This window comes from Lissotriton vulgaris, chromosome 5 (genome assembly GCF_964263255.1).
Source record: "Lissotriton vulgaris chromosome 5, aLisVul1.2, whole genome shotgun sequence".
In the NCBI taxonomy this organism is placed as follows: domain Eukaryota; kingdom Metazoa; phylum Chordata; class Amphibia; order Caudata; family Salamandridae; genus Lissotriton; species Lissotriton vulgaris.
In genome coordinates this window covers 1,288,800,636-1,288,817,286 of record NC_141693.1, presented here as the reverse complement: position 1 = coordinate 1,288,817,286, position 16,651 = coordinate 1,288,800,636, and the positions used below count along the sequence as shown (strand labels likewise).

General features: G+C 46.0%; 1 protein-coding gene across 2 annotated transcripts in view; it reads right to left on the bottom strand.

The window, feature by feature from the left end:
* CACNA1S (calcium voltage-gated channel subunit alpha1 S) overlaps nucleotides 1-16,651 on the bottom strand; it is a 548,608-nt gene that overhangs the window by 283,498 nt on the left and 248,459 nt on the right. For both annotated transcript variants that reach the window (XM_086923168.1, XM_086923169.1), the window contains exons 11-12: nucleotides 13,490-13,715; nucleotides 6,748-6,955 (exon numbers count right to left, since the gene is read on the bottom strand). In XM_086923168.1, the coding sequence (XP_086779294.1) occupies nucleotides 6,748-6,955; nucleotides 13,490-13,715 (434 nt within the window). The remainder of the gene's footprint in view (nucleotides 1-6,747; nucleotides 6,956-13,489; nucleotides 13,716-16,651) is intronic.

Below are 16,651 nucleotides of genomic sequence, written 5' to 3'. Positions count from 1 at the left end.
GCTTTTTTGCAGTTCTTCTTTAGATTCTCTGGTAGTATGCAGTGTCAGTTTATCAGTAAAGTTGTTTGTCTTTTTGATTGCATTTACAGATATCTATTATTTGATTTCAGTGATTTTAGCTCTGATTTCAAGCAATCAACTTTCTAACTCTGATATGAGGTTATTGTCCTCTTCAATGTACAGTGTTGTCAAGAACAGATGTGAGCAAATTGTGGAACAATTGAATTGACATTTTTGAGTTGTTAGGTAAAGCGCAGAAATTTGTAGCATAATAGGTGGGTCTGTTTTTTCACATTCTTACAGTTGTTTGGGGGTTCGTAGACACACTTAACTGGAGGATAAAGCATGTGGAGTAGGAACTGGATCACTGCATTGTCGTCCAGGTAACTCTAGGTAATGTTTAATCTGCCAGTCAACGTAAATGCACCCATATAGGTATGAACGGACATCATCTTGATGAGATTCATATATTCCAGGTTAAATAGCAGGCATGTATGGGCAATTTAAGCTTGTTGTACCAGGCACCGAAGTCTCAAAGCATGCAACATGTGTCATGTCTCTGAGGGAAAATCTGGTAAAGGCTGGATTATATTGTGGTGGTCTGTAGATAAGTAGAACTAATTATATGAAATAGGAAAACAGCAGATGAGCCTAAAATTGTATTCTGATGCAAAATAGTCTGTAAGGGTTTTTATAGGTACACAAACAGCAACTCTTCCTGCAGATTTGTATATGGAGGATTTTGTAGTCTGCTGGCACAGCTTCATGTAGTACTTGTGCTGTGTTATCGCTTAGCTAAATTTCAGTGATTAAGAGAAAGTTAACTTTAGAGAATGAAATAGATATTCAGGTAATACTTGTTCAAAGATCTTGCAGTCTTGAGCAGAAAAATCGGTGAGAGGATTTCAATAGGAATACAGTATTAGTTGAAGGCAGTCTTGTTTTTTAGGATAAAGGTATGAAAGGCAAGAAAAACTGAAGTTTCTCACTGAGTGAAGCAAATTTAGTAGTGATTTTATCAAATTTGAGGACGGTGAGGGTGAGGAGGGTAAAGTGCTAAAGAACTAGTTAGCAGGGCAGAAGTTTGAGGAAAAGCAAAGTGAAGGTGCAGAGGTGTGCTGAGAGGAAGAGAAATTAGAGAGATGGGAGGCTGAGACTATATATAACAAGTTAGAATAAAGTAAATAACAGAAGGATGGAAGGAGGGTGATGGTAAGAAAATAGTATGTAAGGGCGATACAAGTATTTATGGGTAAGAGTCAATGCTAGAAGAATAAGAGGAGGGAGAGAACAAGAGAATAACAGAAGATGAGGGGACAATTTGAGAATAAGTGGAGAGAAAGTAGCGAGGAGCATGACTTCACACACAGAGCCTGAATCCAGAGAATGGGAGGTTTTAGAGGGAGGAGAGTTTCGTGGTCTGGTCAAGATGAATGTGAGGAAGTGAGAAGGAGGCAAACACAAATAACACCAACAATCAGAACATCCTACATTTCTAAACAGAGCTTAAATTCTATTCCATGATGCTGGCACAAAGTGGTGGGTATAGGGAAGCACCAGTTAATCCATTCCAAAAGAAAGCTCATTTGGTTTTTCTGCTTCAATTGCTCATGTTCCATATATTAAAGTCCCAGGCAATTTGATCACAGTCTTTTTTTTCATACTTTGTTTAAGACCACTACACTCTTGGTATTCTATTAAGTGGCCAACTGCCAACTAGCATATCCTCAGTCTTACAGGAAGCATGGAATCAGAAACAAGAGTAGTATTTCTAATAACCCTAAACATTACACTTTGATAACTATCGGAGTGGATGCAGATTGGTAGCGCATTAGAGAAGGCATAAGAATGGACCAAAAGAGGTGGCAATGGGTGTAGAGGGCAGGAGGGAATGAGAGATAAAGGAAACGTACGAGTGCAGTAATTGGTAGAAAAATGTTTGTCATTTGTTCTATGTTGTAGACAAGTAGGCTAGAATTTTTTTGCATATTTTTATTTGCATGTTCACAAAATTGGTGGGAGGCAAGCTTCCTTGTCCAGATGCGTTATTGATTGTATTGGCTGTACTTGCATCTGAGTGGAAATACGTTGTCACTTTGGTGTGGATTGTTATTCATAAATTTCAGTCGCACACGATATGGTGGGGTGTTTAACACCGTAGCAGCAGAAGCTCAACATAGAATTTCAAGGTCTGCTGAAACACCATGAACCAGGCGGTGCCGAAACCTCCCACTGAAACTGAGAATGAGGAATTATCAGCGGAACCAGCCTAGGATTTATTAATCCCCACAGTTCTTCCTCATGACCCAGTGGGTTGCATTGTTCAAATCATAATCCCGGTTAAATCTGCACACCCTAGAATTAAGAATATCCCTGCTATCATTTACTGTGGGATGTGAAATGAACTAACCCACATCCATGTAATGTATAACGAGACGCTCTGTCTCTTAGATTGGGTAGTTGTGGATACTGATTGTTGGTAGTAGTTTTAAGACTGTTACAGAAAAAATCAGATTTCGGGCTATTTGGATATGTTGTAAGGAACTACATAGTGTGGTGAAGTGCTTTAAGGGAGCTCTTTGGCATAAGTGTGTCCGAATATTTTCATAAGGCTAGGAAAAAGTGTTTGAAATGCTCTTCTGTGACAGGGTAGTAGCCTAACGAATTACAGAACTATAATGGAAATCATGCTGGCTCTCCATCAAACCATGGTCATCAGTGATTGACCAAGGTGGAGCATGGATAGACCATGGATAGCCACAGTCAGTCACGTACAAACAGGTCAATTTTTCACTTTTACAGATAATTGCAGGATAATGGTATAAGGTATAACTTGTGCAAACTGTTTTTGCATAGATTCTGGGCATGTTTATATTCTGTTTTTAAGTTTAGTTTCAAAAGTAATTACCACCAGCAAAAAGCTAGTGGAAACGACTTGGCATACAGGAGCAAGAGCGATTTGTATCAGTTTTGCCACCAGTGCCTGGGTCTAAATAAGCTGACTATTGTTTAGTCAATATTCATGTTCAAAAATCTGTTATGGAGTCTTACAACTTTATATGACAATTTCAGATATCTTAACTATGTAGGTGCAACAGCAAAACTGGATTTAATCCTTACTTTCTAAAGAAACAGTTGTTTCTTGGATCATGTCCTTCTGCCATCTTGTGTCACTCAGTGCTTTTGACTTTGATATATTTCCAGGGGTGGGTGGTGTTAATGGGCGTAGGGTCGTTGCCCTACTACCCTGAGGGGAGAGGCAGAGAAGACGAGAAATAAAACCGAGCAGCTAGAGACAAATGTGCACTTGCTGTTCAGTAATAAACTGAGCCGAATCTTTATCTTTATTCTTTATCTTTATTCTTTCTCCTGAGGAAGACGGAAGTCAAATGAAATTTTAGATATGTCCTGCTGCGCATGTGTCAAAAAGGGGCGAGGTATTGCTTGACCTGCAGACACAGAGCGGCAGCAGTGACGTTATATTAGAGGGCGTGGTGAACTCCTGTGGAATCTATTAGGTTGGATTGGTGTCACTACAACGCATGCTTTTACATCGCATGCCTTTACAACGCGGTTTTTACCACGCAGTCCATTACAACGCATAATGCTTTTAGGCGCTGGATAGTAAATTATTTAATTTACTATTCCAACACCAGTCCCCGTGGATAGCAGGGAAGGTGTTGGATAGTAAATTAAATATATTCCCTATCCTAGAGCGCCCCCCAGCGCAATGCGTTGTAATGGTTTGCGTTGTAATGGTTGCGATGTAATGGTAGTGCGTTGTAAAAAATGCGTTGTAAGTGATGTTCCCCATTAGGTTGCATTTCGGGCGAACAGACGGGGGCCCTGGGAGGAGGTAACAAAACTCCATTCTTTTCAATGAGGTGGGGCGGGGCAGGCAGATGGGGTAGTGGGTGTGTCATCACGTGAGGGGGAGGGCTGTAGGAGGACTGCCTCGCTTCTGAATAGTTTGCTGGAACACAAACTTACTACTGAGTGGTTTTGAAAACAACTTTCGAAAATGCAGCCTGAGACGAAGCTTGTCGCTTCAGAATGTGCCTCGTCTAGTTTATTGCAACAGAGGCCCGAGAACACAGGGAACCAGCTGTGGCAATATAATAAATGTTAAGACACAGATCACCGGGAGGCCCACTGATCTGTGTAATCTGCCTGCGACAGATACCGAACACAGCCTTTCAACTGGCAGCAGGCAGTCAGGTCGGAAACTTCATCGCACTTTTTCAAACTGCTGATTTTTTTAGTCGGGGAGCATTTTGCAACACATACCAGGTGGAAACATGAAAAGGTGTCTTCAACATTTTAAAAATCCCTATTACTTTTGCAAACGGAAGACACTCTACTTAATAAATATATCCGATTTTGTGAACTTTATCAAAAGTGTGAGCTTTTAACCTCAACTGATGCAAGAACCCTGCCTTGATGACAATGACACTAGTGCTTAACTTATGATGCTGGCAGGGGCACTGTTTCTTTGGGACCGGCACCAATTTTAATTTTGCTGAATGCGCAGTGCCAATGTTGGATTAGGCTGCAGCTGTAGTGTATGCTGCGCAGGGAACACAGGTGACTGCACAGAACGGACTCCAGAGGGGTTTGCACCCCAAGCAGTCGCAGGATCCTCTATTCCTGCTCTGAAATGCTGTCCGGCCTCAGGCCCAGTACTGAGCCTGGCATTGCTGGATACAGGCCGAGACTGTACCTCAGCACTGCGGGGGTTTATTCTTGCACATCAATCAAATAACAGTAATATCTTCTCTGTCCAGGCATTACCAGAGATAGTAAGTCAATGTACTCTGATCTGTGAAATCTGGAATAATGTTATAAAACTATGGAGTGTGCAAGTTCTTAAGTATTTATGGGCATTTTTAATACATCTTTGCAATTTTGACACATTTTAAATTCTACATTTAAAACATGTTTTCAAAATCTAATGCACGTAAAATCAAAGCCTATTTTAAAGTGTTTACATTTTCTTCAGAATTTCTTTATCAAATGATGTGGTTTTTCTAGAGGTGTAAATTTTCTTGTGGTAAATCACAATTAAACAGTTGTTCCTGTATTTTCCTACTGGGGGCTACAAGAGGATAATTCTTGGTATGCGCGCTTTCCTTTCTGGTACATTATTTATTCGATCTCATCCTTGGCACTTCCTAACAGAACAATGATGTCCTATGTGAACCACCCTAAAAATATTTTAAATGTTGAAGGAAGAGATCAAGGTTTCTGTGGGCCTCTTCTATTCAAGCCCTCAGAGTGTTAGTCTATTGACCAAATGAGATGTGGAGAAAGGAGAGAGAGCAGTGGTTAAGGTGAGAAGCGAAGGAAATCAGGCCCAGAAGTGAATGATGTGAAAGAAATGTCAACAAGATGAGAGAGAGTAGGGAAGAAGGGATTGAGGAGAGAGGAGAGCCACCCAAATATAGCGGGGAAAGAAGGCACACCAGATGTGATGGAGAGAGAGAGAGATAGATGTGATAGTAGGGGAAATTAAGCAGGAATGGAGCTGAGAAAAACAAAACAGCTGAGAACGCGTAGAGAGGAAATCGAGAAGAGTAGAGGAAAAGTGGAGAGAGAGCTGTTAAGGACTACTGTATAGACAGTAAAGTGCTTTGTGAGAGGGGAGAGGGATAGAAGGGTTGAAAAGTGAATAGAATGAAGATGAGGGACAAAACCAATTAAAATGGTGGGAGAGAAATGACAGACCACTGTAGAACAAAGGAAGAATAGAAGGATTACATAGGAGTGAGGATGGCCAGTGGAGCAAGGATAGAGCAGAGTTGCATGGGTGGCAGGTGTTGCCATTAGGCCTCATCGCCTCCATGAATTAATGGAAACTGGTCACAAGAGCAGCAATGCCCAGGTGGCATCTGCAGACAGGGAGAAGCATGGTACTTGTTTTGCCAATGTTAGATTATATTGAGTAGCTCTGTGGGAAATGTTTAGTATAAATGGTACAAAACATTGTAGGTGCAATAGATATGTATTGCCAACAGTAAGGGGTCTCTATTACTGGGCTGTGAGCTTAGTATGAGGGAAGCCTTCTTGTCTGATTATGGCTTTGTTCGTGTTAGTGTTGCATAAAGGTCTAAATAGACAATAGAACTGTAGAAAGGGACTGCTGGCAGGAAGTATTGTACACAAATTCAAGTTTTCTGCTGTGATCTTAATTGTTCTTAAGTAAGTGCATACTTGCATTTGTGTGCAGTTAGGTCTAGGTGAAAATAATACGCACTGTGTTACTGCTGTACTTGTTACTGTGTAATGCAAAGATTTCGATGACCGGCACTGTGCTGTAAAATCTATAATTTGAATCTGTTTTGTTTGAAAATTTTCTCTGTGGGGAGGTGTATGAGAATATCCCCGCATAACTCTTTTTGAATTTGTCTCGCTCGCAGCACTCACACATTTTCAGGGCTACACTTTCCGCCTCACCATATTTAAAATCCACCAGCCGTCACTGATACATTCCTACATAAGTAGCCAGATGTGATTTAACGTAGCCTCCTCATTCCATGCATGAAGACTGTGGCAAATTTCAACACAATCTTGTACATCTTTCACATCATTAGCCTCACAAACAGAATTTCTCTCATTTCAAGCTTGAGTTTGTATGTGTTGCTATGGACAGTTACCTATTACCTTGCCAACAAAATGTACCTCTAAGAAAGTCATCTTCTCCCGAAACTTTTAAAATAAATTGGCTCGCAATTGCCTTGTCTGACTTACCTGGAAGACACTGATGAGAGCCTGAGGGAAGTTGTCGAAGGTGCTTCTTCGCACTACTAAGTCTTCAAAGTTATATTTCCCTCCAAAGAGTTGCATGCCCAGGAGGGAAAAGATGATCATGAAGAGGAAGAGGAGGAGAAGCAGGGAGGCAATTGAACGCACCGAGTTTAAGAGTGAGGCAACCAGGTTATTCAGGGATGTCCAGTACCTGGTGATGAGAGAAGAACATTTACAGCGAGTTAGGCATGCAGTGTGAGATCCAGAAACAGATCCTCGATTTGCTGCTGATCACTACCCAATGATGTACATACAACCACCTGCATGATGCTGGCTGGCTGCATATTGCTCAATGAATAATGATGAACAAACTGGGCTTCCCAGTCAAGTATTACACACGGATGTGCATTGTTGGAAAGACATATCACACCCAGACATTTTGGAATACTGAATTCAACTCTGCATTTCGCAAAGGTAGACGCAGAGTCCTAGGTTCCCACTCCTTGCCCAAACCTCATGTTGACACTCAGACTGACTGCCCCTCTCAACTTTTACAAAACTCTTATAGTGGATGAAGAACCATCCATAAATGTTGCCTGTTATATATTGCGCCTGTGATAGTGAACATAATCTTGATATGTGCTTTTCAAATAACATAATAAAAAGTAGACTACAGCTATCTGTTTATCTAAGAGTCTGTACCTAATGGAAGCAAGAAAGATCAAGCAACTGTGTATTATACATGACAATAACTAATCCAGTGTACATTAAAGAAGAAATTAAGCTTTTCACTTAGCACTACTTACCGCACAAAGTTTTGAGATTCTATAAATAACTAAAAACCCTTACCCTCTACTGTTCTCAATAAAGGCAGTTACTTTCCCACACACGCCGTGCGGCCCAAAACGAAAGTGATGTAGCAGTAGGAGTGGGTGGGAAATTGTACTACCTTTATAGCATAGGTGCAAAAGAAATTGATTGATCACTTTTGGCAGCTAATACCTGGGATAAGATGATAAACACCCTGATGGTGAAAGCTGAAGGTGTGTGTTTGAAGAAAAACACAAATCAGAGGTGGAAGCAGGACTAATGAATACAATGTACAGCACATATTGGTGACTCATAGCCGGGAGGGCAAACGAGTAGTGGGTGGTGTAGCGCTCTAGTGCTCCGAGGGTCTCGGGATGAGCCCCGGAAGCACTACTCACAAATGTATCACTTTCTGGCCAGGCGTGGCCAGAAAGCTTTAAATAAAGGGACGGAGGTGGCACGGCACTTCCTGTCCAGACCAGCGTAGCACGAGTGTCTGTGTCCAGTGATTTGCACCCTGCGAGCGGCGCAGCGCAGCGGGCCCAGCTAGGCCCTTGAACCCCCACACTGGCGACGAGGATGGGATCCGCCTAGACCAAGCAGCGCCAGCCAACAGCGCTACCTGCCCGACCAACGGCAGCTCGTACGCTCCAGCCGCAGCACCAGCGCGGAGTGAGGACAACGACGAAGAACAGCGCCAGCCACCCAAGGCAGGAAGACACCTACCGGTAAGCAGCAGATGCAAGGAGCTGCGTGTGGCACCGGCGAAGACAGCGGCAGGATGGCCCAGGCGAAGAAGCTCGCCGAGGAGAGCGACCCGGCAGCAGGCCCGGCAGTGCGCGCATGCGCAGAAGGAGAGGCGCCAACACAAGCGAGAGCGGCCCTGAGAGCGCGCGAGACAAGAGAGGCGCCTAAGGCCAGGTGAACGCGAGGCCCTGAACGCGTGCAGGCATCCCGCCGGAGAGAAGAGGAGATAGCTCACGGCACCGAGAAGAAGAGAAAAAGAAAAAAAGACAAACACAAGCGCGTGCAAGCACAACAAGCATAGGCAAACACAACTGTGCCAACCATACCTGCCTCAACAAGTACAAGCGCGTGCAAACGCAACAAGCATAGGCAAACACAACTGTGCCACACATACCTGCCTCAACAAGCACAAGCAAACCCAACCTGCGAAACAAGGAAAAACGCACAGTGAAAGAGCGCCAACCCCCCACGCAACATCAGAATGTCCACCAACACAGGAGGAGCAACAGGTGGAACACAGCAAGTGGCCGACCCAGCACTGCGAGCAGGACCCCAAGCACAGGCAACAGCCCCCGGGACACAACCACCAGCACCATCGGTCCACTCCCAGATCCAAGCACTGCCACCCTTCAGTGAACTAATAGACCCAGGCACTGCAGCGCCCAGATGGGCCGTGTGGCTAGGACAGCTCAACAACTACTTCACCGCTACCAGGGAGAAGGATAACGAAGTAAAAAGATCCCTGTTACTACACTTTGGGGGCACAGAGCTATACAAGTTATTCAAACACCTACCAGACACGGGGGACGACGACGACTATGACGCAGCAGTCAACGCGCTAAACGCACATTTTGACCCCCAACTAAACCCACATTACGAGCGCTTCAAATTCCGCCAGTCCAAACAGAGGGAAGGAGAAACTATGGACGCTTTTCATGCGCGGTTGAGAGACCACATAAGCACGTGCACCGATGATGACGAAAAGAAAGAAGTAACTGCGCAGCTCATCCAAGGTTGTCGCAATAAGCACCTGAGGACGCTGATTCTAAGGCAACCGCGCATTACACTTGAAGAAATACTAATCCTCGCCAGGTCCCACGAGCTGTCAGACGCACGTGCGACCGCGATGGAAGCGGCCCTGAACCCACGGGCGGAAGCAGGAACCGTGGTGAAGACAGAAAGAGTAGACGCGGTCCGCGGCGCCAGTCGAGGAAGCAGAGGAAGATGGCCGACCAGGACGCCGCGCCGAACACCATGCGGATACTGTGGCAGAGAAGAACACAACCAAGATGGCTGCCCAGCACGTGGCAAAACATGCTCGAAATGCGGAATACCCAACCATTTCGCTAGCGTATGTAGAGGTGGCTTCCGGGGAAGAGGAGCGTCAGGAAGAAAATCAATCACCGGAACCGTGAGGCAGTTGTCACTGGACGACGCAGCGTCATCCCGATCAAGCAAGTCGCCGAGGCAGGCGCAGTTTGACGAATCATCCACAGAGGATGAGGATGAATGTTACTACGTATCCTTCGTGAGTGAACTGAAGAGACGGTGAAGGCCCCAGCCTAAATGCCAAATACACATTGATGGGTCACCAGTGACCGGCGTCATCGACACGGGAGCCACCGTGAACGTCATTGGGATCCAGCACTATAAAGCACTGAAGCCGGGACCCAAGCTAGTCCCATCTAAAGCACGAATACTAACCTATGGCAGTCAAGACCCCCTCCCGCTGCGAGGGAAAATGGTAGTACGAGTTAAAGCGGAAGATAATGAAGTAATGACGACCTTCCATGTCATAGACAAAGAAGCCGACCTACTCGTGGGAAGCAACACGGCAGAAGACCTTCGCCTCATCGTGTTTGCGAACGCCGTCAAGGCACTCCAAACAGAAGACATCCTGCAAATGTTCCCCACGCTTTTTGAAGGCCTTGGAACCATCAAGCGACCGCCGATCAAACTACATATCGACCCCGCCATACAGCCAGTGGCGCTAAGACACAGAAGGATACCGTTTCACCTGCGCACCGCAGTAGAGAAAGAACTGAACCAACTAGAGGCACAAGAAGTGATCGAGAAGGTGTCGGGGCCAACACCATGGGTGTCCCCGATGGTGATAGCCGAGAAACCACGCCAACCAGGCAAGATCCGCATCTGCATAGATATGAGGATCCCGAACAAGGCCATACGACGGGAGCGACACCTCACCCCAACGGTAGACGACATCCTGACGTACTTGAATGGGGCCCAATGGTTCTCTAAGCTGGACCTCAACGCCGGATATCACCAGCTGAGACTAGCGGAGGAGAGCCGCTACATTACAACCTTTTCAACGCATTTAGGGCTGAGACGGTACAAACGACTTAACTTTGGAATATCATCCGCGGCTGAGATCTTTCAAAATACAATCAAAGAGATACTATCAGGACTTGAAGGGGTGCTGAACGTAAGCGACGACATCCTGATCCACGCCAAAACGAGTGAGGAACATCACCGAAGACTGAAAGCCACCCTGCAGAGACTCGCACAGTATGGTGTCACCTTGCACAAAGATAAATGTCAATTCTTCAGAAAATCGATAGAGTTCTTTGGATACGTGTTCGACTCAGACGGAGTGAAGGTGGACCCACGCAAGTCTCACGCCATCAAGAACGCCCCAGCACCCACAACCGCGTCCGAAGTGAGGAGTTTCTTAGGGATGGCACAATACTGTGCAAGGTTCATACCCAATCTAGCCACAATCGCAGAGCCCCTAAGAAATCTGACGAAAAAAGACAGCTCGTGGAAGTGGACAGACACCGAGGACAAAGCGTTTCAACAAGTCAAGGAGGCACTGCTTGACAGCACCACAATGGCATACTTCAACACAGCAAGACCCACCGAGATATTGGTGAATGCCAGCCCCGTAGGACTGGGAGCCCTACTCTCACAAGAATCCGAACCTGGGGTGTGGGCCCCGCTGGCATCTGCAAGCAAAGCTTTGACAGCAACAGAATCGAGATATTCGCAAATTGAAAGAGAGGCGTTGGCTGTAAAGTGGGCGTGCGCCCATTTTCACCTCTACATTTCTGGTCACCCATTCAGAATGGTGACGGACCACCAACCGCTAATTCCTTTATTCCGAGGCACAGCACCACACCCACCACCGAGGATTGAACGCTGGGCTATCCAAGTTCAACAATACCAAATGGACCTGGTGTATAGACCTGGGGCGAAGAACCCGGCTGACTTTCTATCACGCCACCCTTTCACGGAAGGAACTTATAATGCCGAACAGGAACATCAAACCGAAGAGTTCATCAACATGCTATCGACAGGAGCATGCCCCAGGGCTCTGACTGCAGACACCATCATTGCTCACTATGACAATGACACAGTTATCCAACGAGCGATAGAAGCTATACAATCAGGATCTTGGACCAACTTCCTGAAAGACGTCAGCGGGTGGAACGAGGCGGACAGAACACGCCTGCACCAATTCTGGAAAATACACAACGATCTCAGCTGCGCTGACAATGGACTGCTACTGAGAGGAGCTCGCGTAGTCATCCCCAAGACCTTACAAGAGAGGGCGACCACCCTGGCACACGAAGGACACCAAGGCACCCGCAGGATGAAAGCAAGGATGCGAGAGAAAATATGGTTCCCCAACCTAGACGAGTGCGTTGACGCCACCGTACGAGAGTGCCGAGCATGCCAAATAACCAGCAGCCCTGAAGTACCTGCCCCAGTAATCACTGAAGACCATGCCCCGTCGCCGTGGGCATGGCTAAGTCTAGACTTTGGAAGCTTTCCGGATGGGAAGATCACGGTAGTACTGATTGACAGTTACACCAAATACCCCATAGTGGAAACGGCAGCATCCACCAGCTTCGCGAACATTCGCCCAGTTCTCAGCAAAGCATTCGCGATGTTCGGCATCCCGCTGGTCATCAAGACGGACAATGGACCCCCATTCCAGGGGAGCGAGTTCAAAGAGTTTCTACAGAACCTGGGAATCAAACATCACCGAATCACTCCCCAATGGCCTCAAGCCAACGGGGAGGTAGAAAGGTTTATGCGGACAGTCAACAAAGTTCTGCGAATATCGTCTGCAGAAGAGAGTGACCCAGAGGAAGCACTGCAAGCCTTTCTAAGGGAATACAGAAGCACACCGCACAGTACCACCTCACAATCACCGTGGGCGTTGATGTTGGCTGGACCAAGGAGGGACCTGCTACCTATGGCCGACAACTGGACTCCAGCACCATACTCGCCAGCAGGCACCCAGGAACGGAGAAGAAGGACCAATGAGAAAGCAAGTCTCAAAAGAAGAGCCCAAACAAGAACCTTGAACCCTGGCGAGACAGTCCTAATCCGTACCAGGAGACCGGGAGGAAAGTTCAAAACACCCTTCGAACCAGAACCCTGGGTCATCAAGGAGACCAAGGGGACGGCAATCACAGTCAGCCGAGACGGAGAGGAGGTGACTCGAAATGTATCATGGTTCAAACAAATCCCACCACCGAAAGAACAAGACTCAAGCCATGAACCATCTGCAGCGAGGGAAGAAGTAGGGAACACAGCCACAACCCGCACATGTCAGCTCCCAGACGCCGCAGAAGAGTCACCCCTACCATCACCAAGGCCGGCTCGAGACCAGACACCTCTGAGAGGCAAGTGGCAATACAATCTTAGACCCAATCCAAGGCCTAACCACAGACTGGCTGACTTTGCATGTTGAACTGTTCAATTTCAGTTATTTTCAAAATCCAAGTTGGGAAGGGATATAGCTCTCTAGTGCTCCGAGGGTCTCGGGATGAGCCCCGGAAGCACTACTCACAATTGTATCACTTTCTGGCCAGGCGTGGCCAGAAAGCTTTAAATAAAGGGACGGAGGTGGCACGGCACTTCCTGTCCAGACCAGCGTAGCACGAGTGTCTGTGTCCAGTGATTTGCACCCCGCGAGCGGCGCAGTGCAGTGGGCCCAGCTAGGCCCTTGAACCCCCAAAGGTGGGAGGGATTTACGCATTTAAATACCATGTGTGGTTCGGCAGCAGGTCAAACTCAGAAAATAAGATCTTGATACGTTTGTTTCAACAAAACGTGGAAAAAGTGACATTGTTCATAGTTTGGGAGATCATTGGCTTACCTGTGCAGGAACACAAGAGAGATGGAATAAGTAGAGATGTGACTAAACATTAGACGTTACCTGGTTATCTTGAAGATCCTGAGAAGTCGGATGCATCGGAGGACAGAGATGCCCAGGGTAGACATAATGCTCATTTTCACCAGCATAGCCTCCAGGAGGCCGCTACACACCACAAAGCAGTCAAAGCGATTAAAGAGAGACAGGAAGTACGACTGGAACCCCAGGGCATACATCTTCAGAATCATCTCTGCCGTGAACAGAGCCAGCAGCACTTGGTTAGCTATGTCTGTTGTACAAAAGGAGAGATGGATGGAGCGTTATATGCACAAGTACTGTTCATAACCATTTAGGTTTAGCTGCAAAAAATGCAAGAATGCTCGTCATTGTGATGGCCCTACATTTCCACGCAAGTATACTGCAGTTTCTGGAGTCTCCACATTACTGCTAGTGATCCTGGACTGCCCTCCACATGCCTGAAAATGGCCCCCCTGGTGATCATGCGCCAAGCAGGAAGCAAAACCTGTGTCAAATTATCCCTAAGCAACATACGCGATTGACTGCCTTCTTATACTGGGATTCAGAAAATGTGGCATTGTGAGATTGCCATCATTGGGTTAGACAAGAATTATATCCTTCTCTCAGGGAAAATACTTAGACAAAAATACATGTCGTAAACAGCCACATATATTTAGATACCAAAAAAAAGCAGCCACCAATCGAAAGATACATGAGCAGCACTAAAATAAGGATACTGCCGAAAAAGTGCAAACAAACAAACGGAACAAATGTGGGGTGTCATTTGTAATGAGAAAAAATAGGAACACAAATTTAGCCAACCAGCAAAATGTCGCAGCTGTTTTAAGTGGGTGCCCTTAAGCACAAGTGGTAAATACCAGCTATCAGGGAAAAACTGTGAGGATGTGATAATTATAGAACAATTCGTAATTCAGATCACTGGGCAAATAAGCGTTTGAGGGAAGCCCCTTCGCTTTGGCAGGGAGCGAAATACTGTACATTTTAATTAAAGACACACATGTAATAAACCATTTACAGGGGGTTCTTCTATAACAAAAGAATACTGCAAATTTCAGGCAAAAGATAACATTTGAACTAGTTCCCAACCGAAAACACTCCTTGATGTATTGAAGTTTAGGTGATGACTACTTCATCTGGTACATACCCACTGACGTCCATTCATGTAATTGTGAGCGGACCCCCGGGTTACTCGACCAACCTACTCACTTGGCTGCAATCGACTAGAAACACATGAGGGTCTCACTCAGTGCCCTGCTCTGTACTGTGACGTTTCTATTATTGTGGCGTCAGCACGTTTACACGTTGCAGTGTATTCTCCACTGGTTTGCTTTACGGCGTTGCTGGTGCTCCTTAAACATCTCAAAAATTGTTTTGAAATTATGGTTTTACAGAGCCTAAAGCTTCGAATTTTAACGCTATATCTCAAAAATATTTACCCCACGTGGCTTAAAAAAACAAATATTCTGGGTTTAAGTAGCGCGGTGGCAATAAAATATGATAGAAGTGTCAAAATTCCTAAAGCTACAAGGACCAGCGGTAGGTGCGGTCTGCCCTCTGGTGGTAAGGTTTGACAGGTGCAGGTAGTAAGGCAGAAGAAAGTAAACCTTGTCCTAAAAACCTGCACCGTCCCAATAACCTCACCTAGTCTGCCCAATGCACAACCATCCATCTTTCTGTAAACTCTTGGAGAAAGCAGTATCCAAGCAACAGCTGCATTGTCTGCATAGGAATAATGCCCTGGACGGCAATCAATTTGACTCTTACTACCTACACCAGGGCCGGTTCTAGGAATTTTGGGGCCTGGGCCGAAAGGGAATGTGCCAGGCCCCTCTAAATTGCATAGAAGTGACCCTTTAAGGGCTGTTTGCATCTGAATAGTTGCCCCTGCTCCTGAAGCTGCAGCCCCTTCCTCTCAGCTACCTTTAAGATAAGTGTTGTATATTTGTGCTTCTCTCAACATACGAACAGTGAGTTGTGGGAAAGCGGTAGAATAAATTGATTGCAGGCACCTCTGACGTCACTCTCCATAACCGTGAGCCACGCTCAGAGTGCGTGCGTTCCTCCCCACATGCGCCAAACCTTCACACTCCAAGGCTTGCTAGGAAGCGGAGTTACCACGGAGCAGCGTCTCCAATAGGGATTTCTCTCCGCGTTGCAGCTTTCTCACAGTGTAGCCACGCAACGCAGAACGTTACAACGCAGCGTAAGGCAGCCATGTTGTGTGTCATTTCTCACTGTACCGCTGCATTCATACACTATCATTTCTGGCGGCTGGATTTTGGACAGCAATTATGGAAAAGCACAGGGGCATATTACCAACAACCAGCGATAATTATCGCTATGTTAGTTTAGCGGCAATATTTTTATCGCCGAGCTGCGGCGATTATTATCGCTTAGAAACCTTGCTATTATCAAGGTTTATCTCCTAAGCGATAAATATCGGCCGAAATGCATGAATATCGCTGAAAAGTCAGCGATATTCATGCATTACCAAGCTAATGCTCTTAGCCATGTTATCCACCTACCATTGGATAACATGGCTAAGAACTGCTCAGGGGCAGGTGCTAGCTTTTGGAGATATTCGCGCTTAGCGCAAATATCTCCAAAAGTTGGTAATAGGAGATAGCGATGTTAGCGACTGTTTCCACTCGCTAACATCTTGGCACGCCCACTTTGCATGTCATTAGTGATAAATATCACTGACATGCAAAGCGGGCCCAAGATGGTCGCTATCTCCTACTAGCTATCGCTAACTGGTGTTAGCGACAGCTAGGTAATAGGGAGATACATTTATCTCCGCTTTCTTGGTTTTTAAAGCCAAGAAAGCGGAGATAAACCCCCTTGATAATATGCCGCACATTCTTTGAGGTAAGCGGTGGCAGGCAAACTATAGCGTCTTGTACATAGAGCACATGGAGAAATCATTAAAAACTTTTAATTCAAAGGTTGAAGATTCATATCAAAGTGGAGAGTCCGTCAGATATTGTGTTGTTACTACATTGCCACGCACTCCCAGATGTGGGTCAAATAACTCAATATCAGGGACAGAGACCAGGACTGGCACAGGGTATCAGGGTCAGAGAGTCCTGAACCGGGTCCAAGAGCCCAGGACTGGCACAGTGTACGACGACAAGAATCTAAAATGGGCACAAAGGTCCCGCAACTAGAACCGAGTCGGAGAGCCCA